Here is a 13628-nt window from a genome sequence, read left to right on the forward strand (position 1 = left end):
TATTAGAAAGAGTTTAGACATGGAAATTTATCACGGTGTATAATAATATTTATAGCAAGTTAATATTCGGTAGTGGAACCGAAGTGACCGTGGAGCCCAGTGAGTATAAACTATTGGTGGCTATTTGAGCAGATTCATTTTGTGTGCAGAAGTTGCTGGACTTGAAAAGCGGGGGGTCAGTTGTTAATTGGCGTCCAGAAAAGTGAACCTAAGAAATTCTACAGTGAGGAAGAAGCGTGCCTTCTTCATTTGCACATGAAGAGGTCCTCACAAGACTAAATATCTCAAATGTACTAATAGTAATCAAGTGACTCTTGATAGCAAAATGCTTCAAAGGAAATTGATCATTTTAAAAGATATTTTCCCACTGCGCAGCCAATCGGAATAAGGTCGTGTTGATTGAAGCCAACGCACCTCCCTATGCCACTAAAAACGCCATTCAAGAGTGGAGCCTACAGGTTTTCTGTCTTTGCTCCTCTTCAAAGTTCATATCTTCTCTTTGTCAAACTATTGCCCCGCATCCACATATCTTGTGTGGTTGAAAATATTTGAAACATAAAATTATATAAAGTCTACAGCACCGAAGAAGACCATTCATTCCACTAGATATATCTTGGTCTTTATACTTCACATGAGCCTGCTCCCATCTACTTTATCGCACTCTATCAATATATCCTTCGATTGCTTTCTTTCTCCTTTATACAATTAGCTATCCCTTAAAGCTAACAATTCTATTCGCCTTAACTACTCCCTGTGGTAGCGAGTTCCACATTCTCCTCGCTCCCTGGATAAAGATGTCTCGCCCGAATTCCCTATTGGATTTATTCGTGCCCATCTTATATTTTCGTCCTTATTTTTGGATTCCCCAACAAGTGGAAACGTCTTCTCCACGGTTACCCTATGAATCCCCTTCCCAATTAAAAAGAAACGGCTTTTAGTTCAACACTCAGCCTTCTCCTGTCTGGAGAACAGAGTCCCAAGCTTGCTTAATCTTTCCCATTAGTCATAATCTCAGTTCTGATATCATCCTTGTAAATCTTTTTTTCACCTTCTCCAGTGCCTCTGTATTTTTGAAAACATGGAGACTAGATAATATTGTGTGGCGACCAATATGGGTAGTTATCGGTTTTACAGAATTCCGGTTGGCAAATTCTATGTGTCATAACGGGTTTCTACACAAAGATTCAGCACTGTGTTCAGTAACATAAGGAATAAGCTTACCTTCGGTAAAGGGGCGAAACTTGTAGTGGAAGCAAGTGAGTATATAGTGTTTTAACCTGCACATGAGTGCTTTTAAGTCAAAGTATCCTGTTGATTATAGAGCCAAAGAATCTTCAGGAATAGGAGTACCATTCAATCCATTGTGCTTGTGTTAGCAGTTTCAAAGAGTTGTCCAATTGGTTCGATTTCCCACTGTTCGTTCCCCATAGCCCAGCAAATATTACATTTTCAAGAACATAATCCAATTTCGTTTTGAAAGCTGAATGGGTTTCCACCGCCCTCTCGGGCCGTGATTTCCATTACGTAACCACCCACTGCATTAAAAAAAAACATCCTCAAATAAAAGCAAAATACTGCGGATACTGCAAATCTGAAATAAAAACTGAAAGTGCTTGAACTGCTCAGCAGGTCTGGCAGCATCTGTGGAGAGGGAAACAGACTTAACGTTTCATGCCTGTGACCTTTCAGGAGACCAGAGCTAAAAAAAAAAAACAATCCTAATACCCCTTCTGGTTCTCATGACAATTACCTTCGAAAATGTAACTTTAACAGAGTAAACGGGTTGAAAGTTTTAGGTTTCCAGAAGCAAAACAAACGGATCAAAGGGGAATACACTTGCCGAGTACTTCAGTGCAGAATTTTGAGCTGCTTGCTCATAGATAGCCGAAATTTGCTCAGGAACGAATTGAAAGCCTCTCAATATTGTTGCCATATTGTAGAAACTACTGCCTCTCGTTTTAATACATTAAAGACGTGCCTTCATCATTTGATGGGCTGAGCCATACTCGGTGTTCTATGAAGTGCAGTGGCGGATATATCTGTGAGATGTCTATGTTCTGGGAGGTATCTCTCGCTCCAGCTGATATTGTGCAGGATATTGGGCGAACACCATTAAAACAATATGCAGAAATGTGAATAGAGCTATAGCAGAACCCAGTAAACAAAATGTAAGGAAATTGTCTCATGCACCCCTAGCCTCCCCACAGCGGCACCCCCTCCCCCACTTCTTGCAGCTGGCGTTGCCCCCAAGGCGGAAGGAGTGCACTGTTTATTCTAGTTCCACTTCTCCACAGGTCACAACTTATATTTACATTTTTCCCACTTACCGATACAGTCAATCATAGACTCTATTTTTATCCCAGAATAAAACGCACCAACCAGATTGCTTTAATATACAACAACATTATCAGTTTATTTGAAACCAAGTCCTAAACAGTAAAGAAACAAAGCATAAACACACAGATCGAAATATAAAAATGTCTGAACTTCGCCATTTGCTTGAGTAAATAGGAGCCTTGTGTATGCAGTACTGAATAATCATTTGGGGATAGATAAAGCAGGGATGCATAATTTCAGTTGCAAAATATTTATACAGGATAGGATTCAGTTTAATGTGAACATCGCATAGAACACTGCCCACGATTTAATAAAAAACTATAGATTTTTTGAGTATTAGCTGGAATCTGTATCAGCTTCAGTGAAAGTTTTCTGTCTGGGTAATTGTTATAGTGCCAGTTTTGATGACAAACTCACATTCGGCAGAGGCAGCCAAGTGTGGCGTAAGTACGAGCTGCGTGTTCTTTTCTGTTTCTTGATGTAGCTTCATGTTGAACGGTGGCTGGATGATGTGGGCAGAGAGGTGAGATAGTACATGACATAAAAATGAAGCTATTACACAGCTAAAATAACATTGAAGAAGATAGCTATCCAGCAGTAGACATAAATTGAAACTCTAGGCTGCACTAATATCGTATTGGTCTGAATTGTAGAATTCTGCTTCATTATCAGGATAAGAAAGTCACATTAAAAAAAGTTAGCCTAATGGTGACCATGAAACAATATCGATTGTTGTAAAACCCCATTTGGTTCACTAATGGCCTTTAGGGAAGGAAATCTGCCGTCCTTACCTGGTCGGGCCTATATGTTACACCGGGCCCACAGCAATGTGGTTGTCTCTTTAAAAAATGCCCTCTGAAATGGCCTGGCAAGCCATTCAGTGCAAGGATGGGCAATACATGCTGGCCTAGCCAGCGATGCCCACATCCCACGAACGAAGAAAAAAAATAGAAAATGAATCCAGATAAATGTTGATTCGAATAAATGGAACTTCATCTTTCGTTCTCAGCAGATCACTTTGTTTTAAACCCCTAATGAAGGACAATAATGGATTTGTTTGACATCAAATCTCATGGCAGAAAATTGATAAGCAGTCACTCCAGTGCTCTCCCCACATCCACCGAGCTTACACACACACACCAAAAGCTCTGATATACCGAAGATAACAATTATCAAAATCATGTTGATGTGAAAAAAGTCCCCCGGGAGTTGGTTTCGGATGGAATTTAATGCGAAATTAACAGAAGAGAACGAAATAGGAACTACTGTCAATTTCTTATCCATTTCTTGTGCTTTTAAAATACTGCAAAGCCAAGGGAATTAAGTTTAGTGGGGCAGGGGAAACGGTTCTATTTGTTTCTGGAGATAACCTGAGCTGGCACTGGAAACAACTGGAATGTCAAAGTATACTTAAAACTCAAAGGAAGACAAAAACAACCCCATTGTATTACTGTTCACGTGTTTGGGCCTATTTTCGTATCAGCTGGTAAAACTGTGCTGACTACAGAACAAGCAAGCTTATCTTTGGCAGTGGCACGAAACTCACTGTGTTACCCAGTAAGTCTTCTAATGTCGATAATTTGCATTTGGTTATTGTAAAAAAAATAACGGGAATGTCCGATAATTCTATATCTGCAAGACAGCTTGGTAATAAAACCTTGTGGGGGAGGGAGAATAAAATGTCCCCTGGCAACTTACAGTCCGAAATTCTGCACAGCCATTGTCTCTTACAACACAGAAGGAGACCATACGGTAGACAGGCAGTGACGTTTAACTTCAGGGGAAAAACATTTACTCATCATAGGATTTAGTTTCATGTGACCTTTGTACATAGTTTTCTCCCAGAATTACTGAATATTGCAGCTTCTTTATTGTACATGGGTGGAATCAGAATGCGTTGCTTCAGTGGAAGATTTCTGTCTGGGCAATGGTTAATGTGCCAATTACTATGCTGGTACAGAGAAAGTCACATTCGGTAGCGGCACCCCAGTGACAGTTATGCCAAGTCGTTGCGAGTCCTTTCCTCCTAGTTGATATAGTTTTCTGCTGACTGCTGTCTGAACACAAGAACACAAGAATTAGAAGCAAGAGTAGGCTATTCGGCCCCTCGAGCCTGCTCCACTTTCCTTTTTGTCCGCACCCCGCCACCGGACCCCACCCCCCACACCCCACAATAACCCTTGGCTCCCTTGTCGATCAAAATTATATCTTATACAGCCTTTAATATATTCAATGATCCAGCATCTACTATTTCCACAGACTAACAACCCTCTAAGAGAGAAGAAAATCTCTTCATCTCAGTCTTAAATGGGAGAACTCTAATTTCTTAAACTTTGTCCCCAAGGTCTGGATAGCCTAACAAGGAGAAATATCCTCTCAGCATTCACTCTAAGTCCCCCCAGGATCTTATATGTTTCAATAAGATCATCTCTCATTCATCTAAACTCCAATGGGTACCGGCCCAACCTGCTCAACCTTTTCTCATAAGAGAACCCCTTCATCTCAGAAATCAGTTGAGTGAACCTTCTCTGAACTTTCTTAAGTAAGGAGACCGAAAACTGCGCACAGTACTCCAGATGTGGTCTCCTAAGGCCCTGTACAGCTATAGCAACACTTCCCTACTTTTATACTAGATTCCCCTTGCATTAAACGCCATCATTTCATTTTTCCTTCCCAATCATTTGCTGCACCTTCACATTAACGTTTTGTAATTCATGTAGCCAGATCATCTGTACTGTGGAGTTCCACGATTTCTTTCTGTTTAAATAATATCATACTTTTCTGTTCTTCCTGCCAAAGTGGACAAGTTCACATTTCCCCCCATTATATTCTATCTGCCAATTCTTTCCCAACTCACTTAACCTACCTGAATCTCTTTGTAGACTCTTTATGTTCTCTTGACAACTTACTTTCCATTGTATCTTTGCACTATCAGCAAATTTAGCTACTATACATTCGGCCCCTTGATTCAAGTCATATAGATAGTCGAAGCCCCATCACTGATCCCTGTGGCACTCTACTCGTTGCAGCTTGCCAACCCGAAAATTGGCCATCTATCCTTACTCTCTGCTTCCTGTTAGAGAACGAATCCTCTATCCAAGCAATTTGATACCCCCTACACCAGGAGCTCTTATTTTGTGTAGTAATCTTTGTCTGGAGAATGTGGGCAGAGAGTGAAGGCAGTGCACCGAAAAAAAAGCTTTAACAAAATGGCCATCGAGCTCAGCTCACACATTACTGAGATGTGCAGTGTCCAGGAATTGAAGGTCCAGTCATCAGTCATATGATATTGCACTGAAATGCAGAATTGTGTATTATTACCTAGATGGGAAGATGCCACTTAGAAAGTTGACTCAAATAACCATTGATTTCAGTAAATGAAAATTTGTATTCCGTTTCTAAGTCGTTGCTTTGTTTGTTTCAAACTGCTAACGCAGCATAATGACATACATGCTTCAAACCAAGCCTCAAGGCAGAAAATGTATAATGTAACACCACCCGAACACAGACCCACAAACACATACGCACACACACAAACACACACACACATATATACACACACAAAAGGAAACTATGATATATTGAACATACTGATATCAAAATCAAGATGATGTCAAGCAATGCCCCCAGGAACTGGTTCCTGATTATTATTAATGGAAACTTGTCAGGAATGAAGGAAAGGTGAATTGCTGTTAATTTCTTGTTCATTCCTTGTTCTTTTTAACTATTTGCTGAGCAAAGCGAATTTGGGTTTAATGGTGGAAGGGGAAACAGTTACATTTGTTTCTGGGGGTAACATGACCTGGCAATAGAAGAAACTAGAATCTCAAAATGTGATAAAACTCAAAGCAAGACAAAAACAACCCCATACATTGACGCTCATGTGGTTGGACCTATTCTTGTAGCGTCTGGTACCACTGTGATAGCAAGCTCATCTTTGGCAGTGGAACCAAACTCATTGTGGAACCCAGTAAGTCTTTTAATGGCTTCAAACTGAATCTGGCTATTGTAAAAATAACTGAAATGCCTTATCCCAATATTTCTGAAAAACACTTTTGCAACATAAATTTGAGGGGCAGAGAGGTAACATGACCACTGACAAACTAGCATCAGAAATTCTACCCATTCATAGAGTCTTTCAGCTTCGAAGCAGGTCGTGAGGTGAAAAACAAAAATCATTGGATTTAGGCTAGTGTGATCTTTGTGTATAGAGCTGACCCCAAATTAATGAATATTACAGCTTCTTGCCGTATATTCGCTGGAATCTGAATGAGCTGCTCCAGTGGAAGGTTTCTGTTTGAGTAATTGTTACTGTGCCAATTATTATGACAGCACTCTAAAACTTACATTCGGCAGCGGCACCCGAGTGACAGTTGTGCCAAGTAAGTACAAGCTGAGTTTCCTTTCCTCCGAGTTGATATAGTTTTCTACTGAATAGTTTCTTGCGAATATGCCCTGAGAGCAAAGGTGGTATGTGAAATAAAAGTGAATACCAATAACATGAGCTTTAAGGAGATCGCTCTCCAGATCAGCTCAGTCCTCAATTAGACGTGCCATGTCCAGGAGTTCAAACTCTCGGCCTCAGTAATAGGATATTGGTCTAAAATGCAGAATGTTGTATTCTTTACTGGGATAGGAAACTCCGATATGGAAAGTCAGTACATATAAACCTGAATTCGAGTAAATGGGACTTCATCGTTCAGTCTCAACTCAGCGCTTTGTTTGTTTAAAACTGCAACGCATAACTACAAAGTGCATATCGGAAATCAGATCTATAGGCATATTGACAACAGGATCAAGCTGATGTCAAACAATTTCCACAGGAGTTAGTTTCGTATTGTTACTAATTGAAAACTTTCAGGATGGAAGGAAAGGTGAACCACTGTTAATTTCTTGGTCATTTCTTGTGCTTTTAAATAGCGCAATGCAATCGGAATTATGTCTAACGAGGGAGGGCAAACAGTTATATTTGTTTTAATCATCTAGATGTAACCGCCATCTAGAGGTAACGGACCAGGTAATGGACGCTTGAAAATTCTCAAACGATACTCAATCTCAAAGCAATACAAAAACAACCCCTTACTTTACTATCCATGTGGGTTAGCCCTACTTTTGAAGCATCTGGCACCGCTCTGCTGGCTTTGGCCGTGGAAGCAAAATCATTGTAGAACCAAAAATATATTTTAATGCCTTCAATTTGGATCTGGCTGTAGTAGCAAAGTATCTGAAATGTATTGGACTAATATATCTTTTGTAGTAGCAGAGCCTTACTTTCTAGCATGGACTCGATGGGCCGAATGTCCTCCTTCTGTGCCGTAATGACTATATGACTCTGGAAACTTCTGGCAAGGGAAGGGAATAAAGTGACCACTGACAATTTGGGAGAAGGCATTCTGCACATTCCGAGAACCTTACAAAACAGGAGAAGGAAATTCGGCCCTTCTTTCCTATTTTAGGGACAGATAAAGCAGTAGTTTTTAACTACAGGTGAAACATATTCACATATCACAGGGTTTAGTTTTGTATATGGCGCTCCCTCCGAAATAATGAACATTAGAGCTTCTTTGTCGTGTATTAGCCAGAATCTGAATGGGCTTTTCCAGTGGAAGGTTTCTGTCTGGGAAATTGTTAATGCGTGATTTATTTATGATGATACTGACAAACTCACGTTTGGCAGCGGCACGCAAGTGACAGTTGTGCCAAGTAAGTACGAGCTGAGTTTCATTTCCATCTACTTAATGCCTTTTTCTGCTGAATGCTGCCTGGAGAATGTGGGCAGAGAGCCATGGTAGTATGTGAAATCGAAGTTAAGCCATTACACCGATAAGAAGAGCTTTAATAAGATAGCTCTCCACCTCAGCACGCCCCTGAATTAGACGTGCATTGTCTGGGAGTAGAAACACTAGGCCTCAGTGATATGATACTGACCTGTAATGCAGAATTAGGTATTATTAGTATAGGAAAATCCCATTTAGAAAGTGGAACCAAATAAGCATGGATTCGAGTAAATGGAAACTCATCTTTCATTCTCAACATATCGCTTTGTTTGTTTTAAACCGCGAATGCAGAACGACAATGTACATATTTGAAATCAGGTCACAATGTAGAAAATATGTACGTAGCCCCCCGAAGACACACCGATAGCCACTAAAGAAATGATGATATAGCGAACAACGATGATATTGCTGTTAACAATATCATGTCCAGGAGTTGTAGCTCTGGGACTCAGTAATATGGCATTGGACTGTAATGCAGAATTGTGCATTATTTCCGAAATCGGAACCTTCCATTTGGAAAGTGGACCGAAATAAGGGTCGTTTTGAGCGCATGAGACTTCATCTTTCATTCCCAATGCATTCCTTTGTTTCAACCTGCTAATGCATAACTATAACGTACATATGTGAAATCAGGTCTCAAGGTAGAAACTTGATAAGTGGCAAACCCCTCCTTCCCCAGCCCCACACTCAAAGGGATTTATAGACACAAAGAAGATATGACATATTGAACATTCTGATTATCAAAATCATGTTGATAGCAAGCATTCCCCGGGAGCTGGCTTTGGATGGAAGTTCATTGAAAAATGTCAGGGAGGAAGGAAAAGTGAACTGCTGTCAATTTCTTGACCATTCTTTGTGCTTCTAAAATAGTGCAAAGCAAAGGGAATTGCGGTTAGTGTGGGAAGGGAAACAGGATATTTTTCTTGAGGCAACCTGTCTGGGCTCTGGAGGCAAGTAGGTTCACAAAATTGACCAGAAACTCAAAGTAAAACAACAAAAACAAAAACGCAACTTGCAATACTGTCCATGTGGGTTGGACCTATTTTTGTAGCATCTGCTACCACGGTGCTGGCTACGGAACTTGGAACCTTATCTTTGGCAGCGGGACCAAACTCACTGTGCAACCCAGTAAGTCTTCAAAATTTGGATCTGGTTAGAGTGAAAAAACTAATATTTTCAATTCTAATATAGCTGAAAACCACTTTTTCAGTACACATTGATGGGCATGGGAAAATTAAATGGCCACTGACAACTTAGGGTTCGAGATTCTGGATAATGATAGATTCATTCAATTCAGAAGGAGGCCATTCGGGCCATCGTTCCTGTTTTGGGGCAGATAAGGCAGTGAATTTTAACTTCAGGTGAAAAACATATGCACATCATAAGATTTAGTTTAGTGTGACGTTTGTACATAGAGAAACACCACACCCCCGCCCCCCGCCCCCTCCTCCCACTCCCCGCCCCCCACTTCCCGGTGCAGTTATTGTTAGGAATTCGGACAAACTCACATTCGGCAGCGGCACCCGAGTGACTGTTGTGCAAAGTAAATGCGAGCTGAGTTTTCTTTCCTCCTATTTGATGTAGTTTTCGGCTGAGTGGCAGACTGTGAGCAGACAGCCAATGTAACATGAAACAAAAATGAAGACATTACATCGATAAGATGAGATTTAATAAGATACCTATCCAGCTCAGCTCATCCCTGTAACTATCGACCTTAGTAATAAAGTATTGGAATGAAAGGCAGAACTGTGTATGATTATTGGGATAAGTGACTCCCATTTTGAAGTTGACTGGAATAAACGTTTAGTTGAGTAAACAGAACCTCAACTTCCATTCTCGAACAGACTAATATCAAAAGTATGGTCATCTCAAACAACACTCCGGGAGTTGTTTTGGGGTAGATGTTAACGGGAAACTGTCAGGAATGAAGGGACGGTCAAATGCTGTCAATTTCTTGACTATTTCTTGTGCTATGAAAATAGTGCGAAGCAAAGAGAATTGAGTTTAATGGGGGAGGGGAAACAGTTACATTTGTTTCTGGAGGTAACCTGAACTGGCAATGAAAGCAACTATAATCTTAAAGTATGCGCAAAACTCAAAGCAAGACAAAAGCAAACGCTTACATTACTGTGCATGTGCATTAGACCTATTTTTGCAGCAACACTTTGCTGACTACAGATCTGTCTTTGGTAGTGCGGTCAAACTCATCTTGGAACCCAAAAAGTCTTCTAATGTCTTTAATTGGGATCTGTTCTAGTAAAATAATAACTGAGACATTCGATTCTAATCTTTGTGCAAAGATCTTTGTAGTATAATCTATTGAGTGGGGAATAAAATGGCTACTGACAACTGAGGTCAGAAATACTGTATTTTCACAGAATGTAACAAAACAGAAAAACGTCATTTGCCCCAATTTGCCTGTGTGGACCTTGTGAAAGAGCTAACCAATTAGTCCCACTCCTAACCACCAACCACCCCCCCAAACCCACCCAACCCCCACCAGACCCTTCCCCACCCACCACCCCGCCCCCACCCCCCCCCCCCCCCCCGGCTCTTCAATGAGTTCAATAATTTTGTTTTACTAATTTAATAGTTGTCGCGTTTCTAATCTTCAGGTATCTCTTCGTCCTTCTCAATTGAAATAAGTAGAAAATATGGTATCAACATTGCCGATTTAAAAAATATATATGAAGAAAAAAATAGACCCGGGACAAGATTTTGCATATTCTGTAAGGAATCATTACCTTAATACTAATAATAATACTCAAGTCATTTTTTTTAAAAAAGGCGATAACATACGCTGGTTTAGCGACAATATTTATCTTAGAACCCTGCAGCACAGGAGGAGGCCATTCGGCTCATTGCGTCCGTACTGGCTCTCTGAAAGAACTGCCATTTAGTCCCTCTCCCTTTTTCCTTTTCCCCAAAAGCTTAGCATTTTGTTTGGCGTTATAAATATATTATATCTATATCATCTTTGAGGGTTGTTCTTGAATCTGTATCCACCACCCTCTCAAGCAGTGCAATCTAGATTAGAAAAACTCGGTGAGTTGAATGAAATTTCCTCATCTCCCGTACCCTGTTTTTTTTGCCAATTATATTAAACCCATGTGTATGCTGTGGTTGCCAACCCACCTGTCAGTGGAAACAGCTTTTCTCTATCTGCTTTATCATGTGTTTGAAAGAATAGGTCTAACAATGTCAGCAAGTTGCAGGAAGTCAATTTTTGTTCAGAGAAATGTTAATGTGTTAGGTATGGTGACTGGACTAAACGCAATCTCATATTTGGAGCTGGGACTAAATTAATTGTAGAACCAAGTAAGTAAAAATCTACTGGATACTCATCATAATGTTAAATTTGTCACTGGGAATGAAATAAAGACATTATCACCCTTTTACACACAGAGTGTGGTGGGGGTCTGGAGCTCACTGCCTGAAAGGGTAGTTGAAGCAGAAACCCTCGACTCATTCAAAAGGAGTCTAGACTTGCACCTCAAGTGCAATAATCTGCAGGGCTACGGACCACCTGCTGGAAGGTGGGATTAAAATAGGTGGATCGTTTTTCGGCCGGCACAGACACAATGGGCCATGTGGCCTCTTTATGTGTCTTAAACGTTCTGTGATTCTATCACCAGTTCATTAACGCAGAGGGCTCTGAGCTCAACCAGAACAAGAAACGGGAGCACGAAAAAATTCATTTGGAAAAGGCCAGCAGCAGTGCGATAGTCAAATGACAGTTCTTCACTGCTGTCAAATTCAATGATTCTATGGTTCTATTGCTGCCTGGCGTGAGTTGTTTTTAGCAGTTTAGACCGGGGTTTGGCGAGAAGGAATAGTCATGAAGTTATTTGACCATTTGATCATAATCAAAGCCGCTTTAACATACTGCTGGATTGCCCAAAATTCGTCCGTTTGCTGCTATACCCTTTCAGGTGGCTTTAAAATAAATCGGCTGAACTGTCAGGAAATCAGTGTGTTAAAAGAAAGTTCTTAAAGTGGGCGAAAGGCGCTTCATTGAAGGGAATTACGAATTTGTCAGAAGGCCAGACACTGTGTACCTCTAGTTATAGGGCGCCGTTGACGTTCGGAGCTGGGACAGATCTCACAGTGCAACCAAGTAAGTAAGAAAAAGACACAAAAAGAAGATTCGGGAGCAATCGCAGGCAAAATGAGCAACAGTATCAAGATTCTACTGCTCAGGCCAATAGATTAGAGAGATGGAAATGCTAAATGTGCCTCGCTGTAAATGAGGCGGGGGCTGGGCCGGCGAGTAAGCTTTCCTGTGCGAGGTGAAAGCCAGAAAATTCGACTCCTTGACCGCTGAGTCTTTCTTTATATTCCTTATCACGCATCACCCTATTCGCAGCTAAAATATATGCGGGAGTATTTATCGTTTCCATAAAGATACTGAACCAAATGCAATTGGCAGTTTGGATCCGTCCGTATATCCGTGAGGGCAGGGTAATCGGTGGTGGGTTTAGTTTCGGAAAAGTCCTTCCAGATGGTGTTTGCCGAATCATTACTCCAGGGTTAATGTTGGCGATGTGACATTATTGCACAGAGCCACCATATTTGAACCTTTCGATGTGTGCGCAGTCAATTTCGGGATACAATGGTGTAGTGGTAATGTCACTGCACTAGTAATCCAAAACCCTGGCTATTGCGCCACGGCAAATGGTGAAATTTGAATCCAATTACAAAAAAGTCTGGAATTGAAAACTAGTCTAATGGTGACCGATTGTTGTGAAAACCTATCTGGTCCATTAAATCTGCCATCCTTGTCTGCTCTGCATTTGACTCCAGACCCACAGCAATGTGATTGAATCTTAAAATGCCTACTGAAATGCCCTAGCGAGCAATTAGGGATGGGCAATAAATACTGGCCTAGTCAGAAAGGCCCAGATCACATAAAAATGAATAGAAAACGGTGCAGGACAGACAGAAATTCGAAAATGTGCACACATAGGCCCTTATCTTAATATGTTGGCAGTGGATGCAGATGCCCTCATGTTCGACGACAGACTCGCAAGCAGCGTCAGATAGTGATATATCTCATAGACATTAATTGCAACAACAAAAAGTACTATGGATCCACAAAGAAAAGCGCTGATAGAATCAACGAGTCACTACTGCTCAGAACGAAGCCATTACAGCCATCGAGTCCATGCCGGCTCCTGTAGAGCTGTCTAGTCAATCCCATTCCCCCCACCCTACGCATGTAACTCTGCAAGTTTATTTCCCTCAAATGGCCATCAAGTTTCCTTTAGAAATCAATGATTGTCTCCCCTTCCACCACTCTCGTGGACAGCGAGTTCCATAACATTATCATGCTTTGCATAATAAGGTTCTTTCGCACATCCCCTCTGCATCTCTTGCTCAGAACCTTAAATCTATTCCCTCTAGTCCTTGTACCACCAGCTAATGGGAACAGTTTCCTTTACCTACCTTATCCCAACTTGTCCTAATCTTTTTCACCTTTAACACGTTTCCCCTCAATCTCCTTTGCTCCATAGA

General features: G+C 41.0%; 1 protein-coding gene across 1 annotated transcript in view; it reads right to left on the minus strand.

Moving 5' to 3' along the window:
- Positions 1-2432: 2432 nt before the first annotated feature.
- LOC137348917 (uncharacterized) overlaps positions 2433-13628 on the minus strand; it is a 216509-nt gene continuing 205313 nt past the window's right edge. The window contains exons 3-4 of the mRNA XM_068014152.1: positions 9623-9717; positions 2433-4394 (exon numbers count right to left, since the gene is read on the minus strand). Of these exons, the coding sequence (XP_067870253.1) occupies positions 4240-4394; positions 9623-9717 (250 nt within the window). The 3' untranslated portion in view covers positions 2433-4239. The remainder of the gene's footprint in view (positions 4395-9622; positions 9718-13628) is intronic.

The sequence above is a fragment of the Heterodontus francisci genome, chromosome 34 (genome assembly GCF_036365525.1).
Source record: "Heterodontus francisci isolate sHetFra1 chromosome 34, sHetFra1.hap1, whole genome shotgun sequence".
NCBI classification, from domain to species: domain Eukaryota; kingdom Metazoa; phylum Chordata; class Chondrichthyes; order Heterodontiformes; family Heterodontidae; genus Heterodontus; species Heterodontus francisci.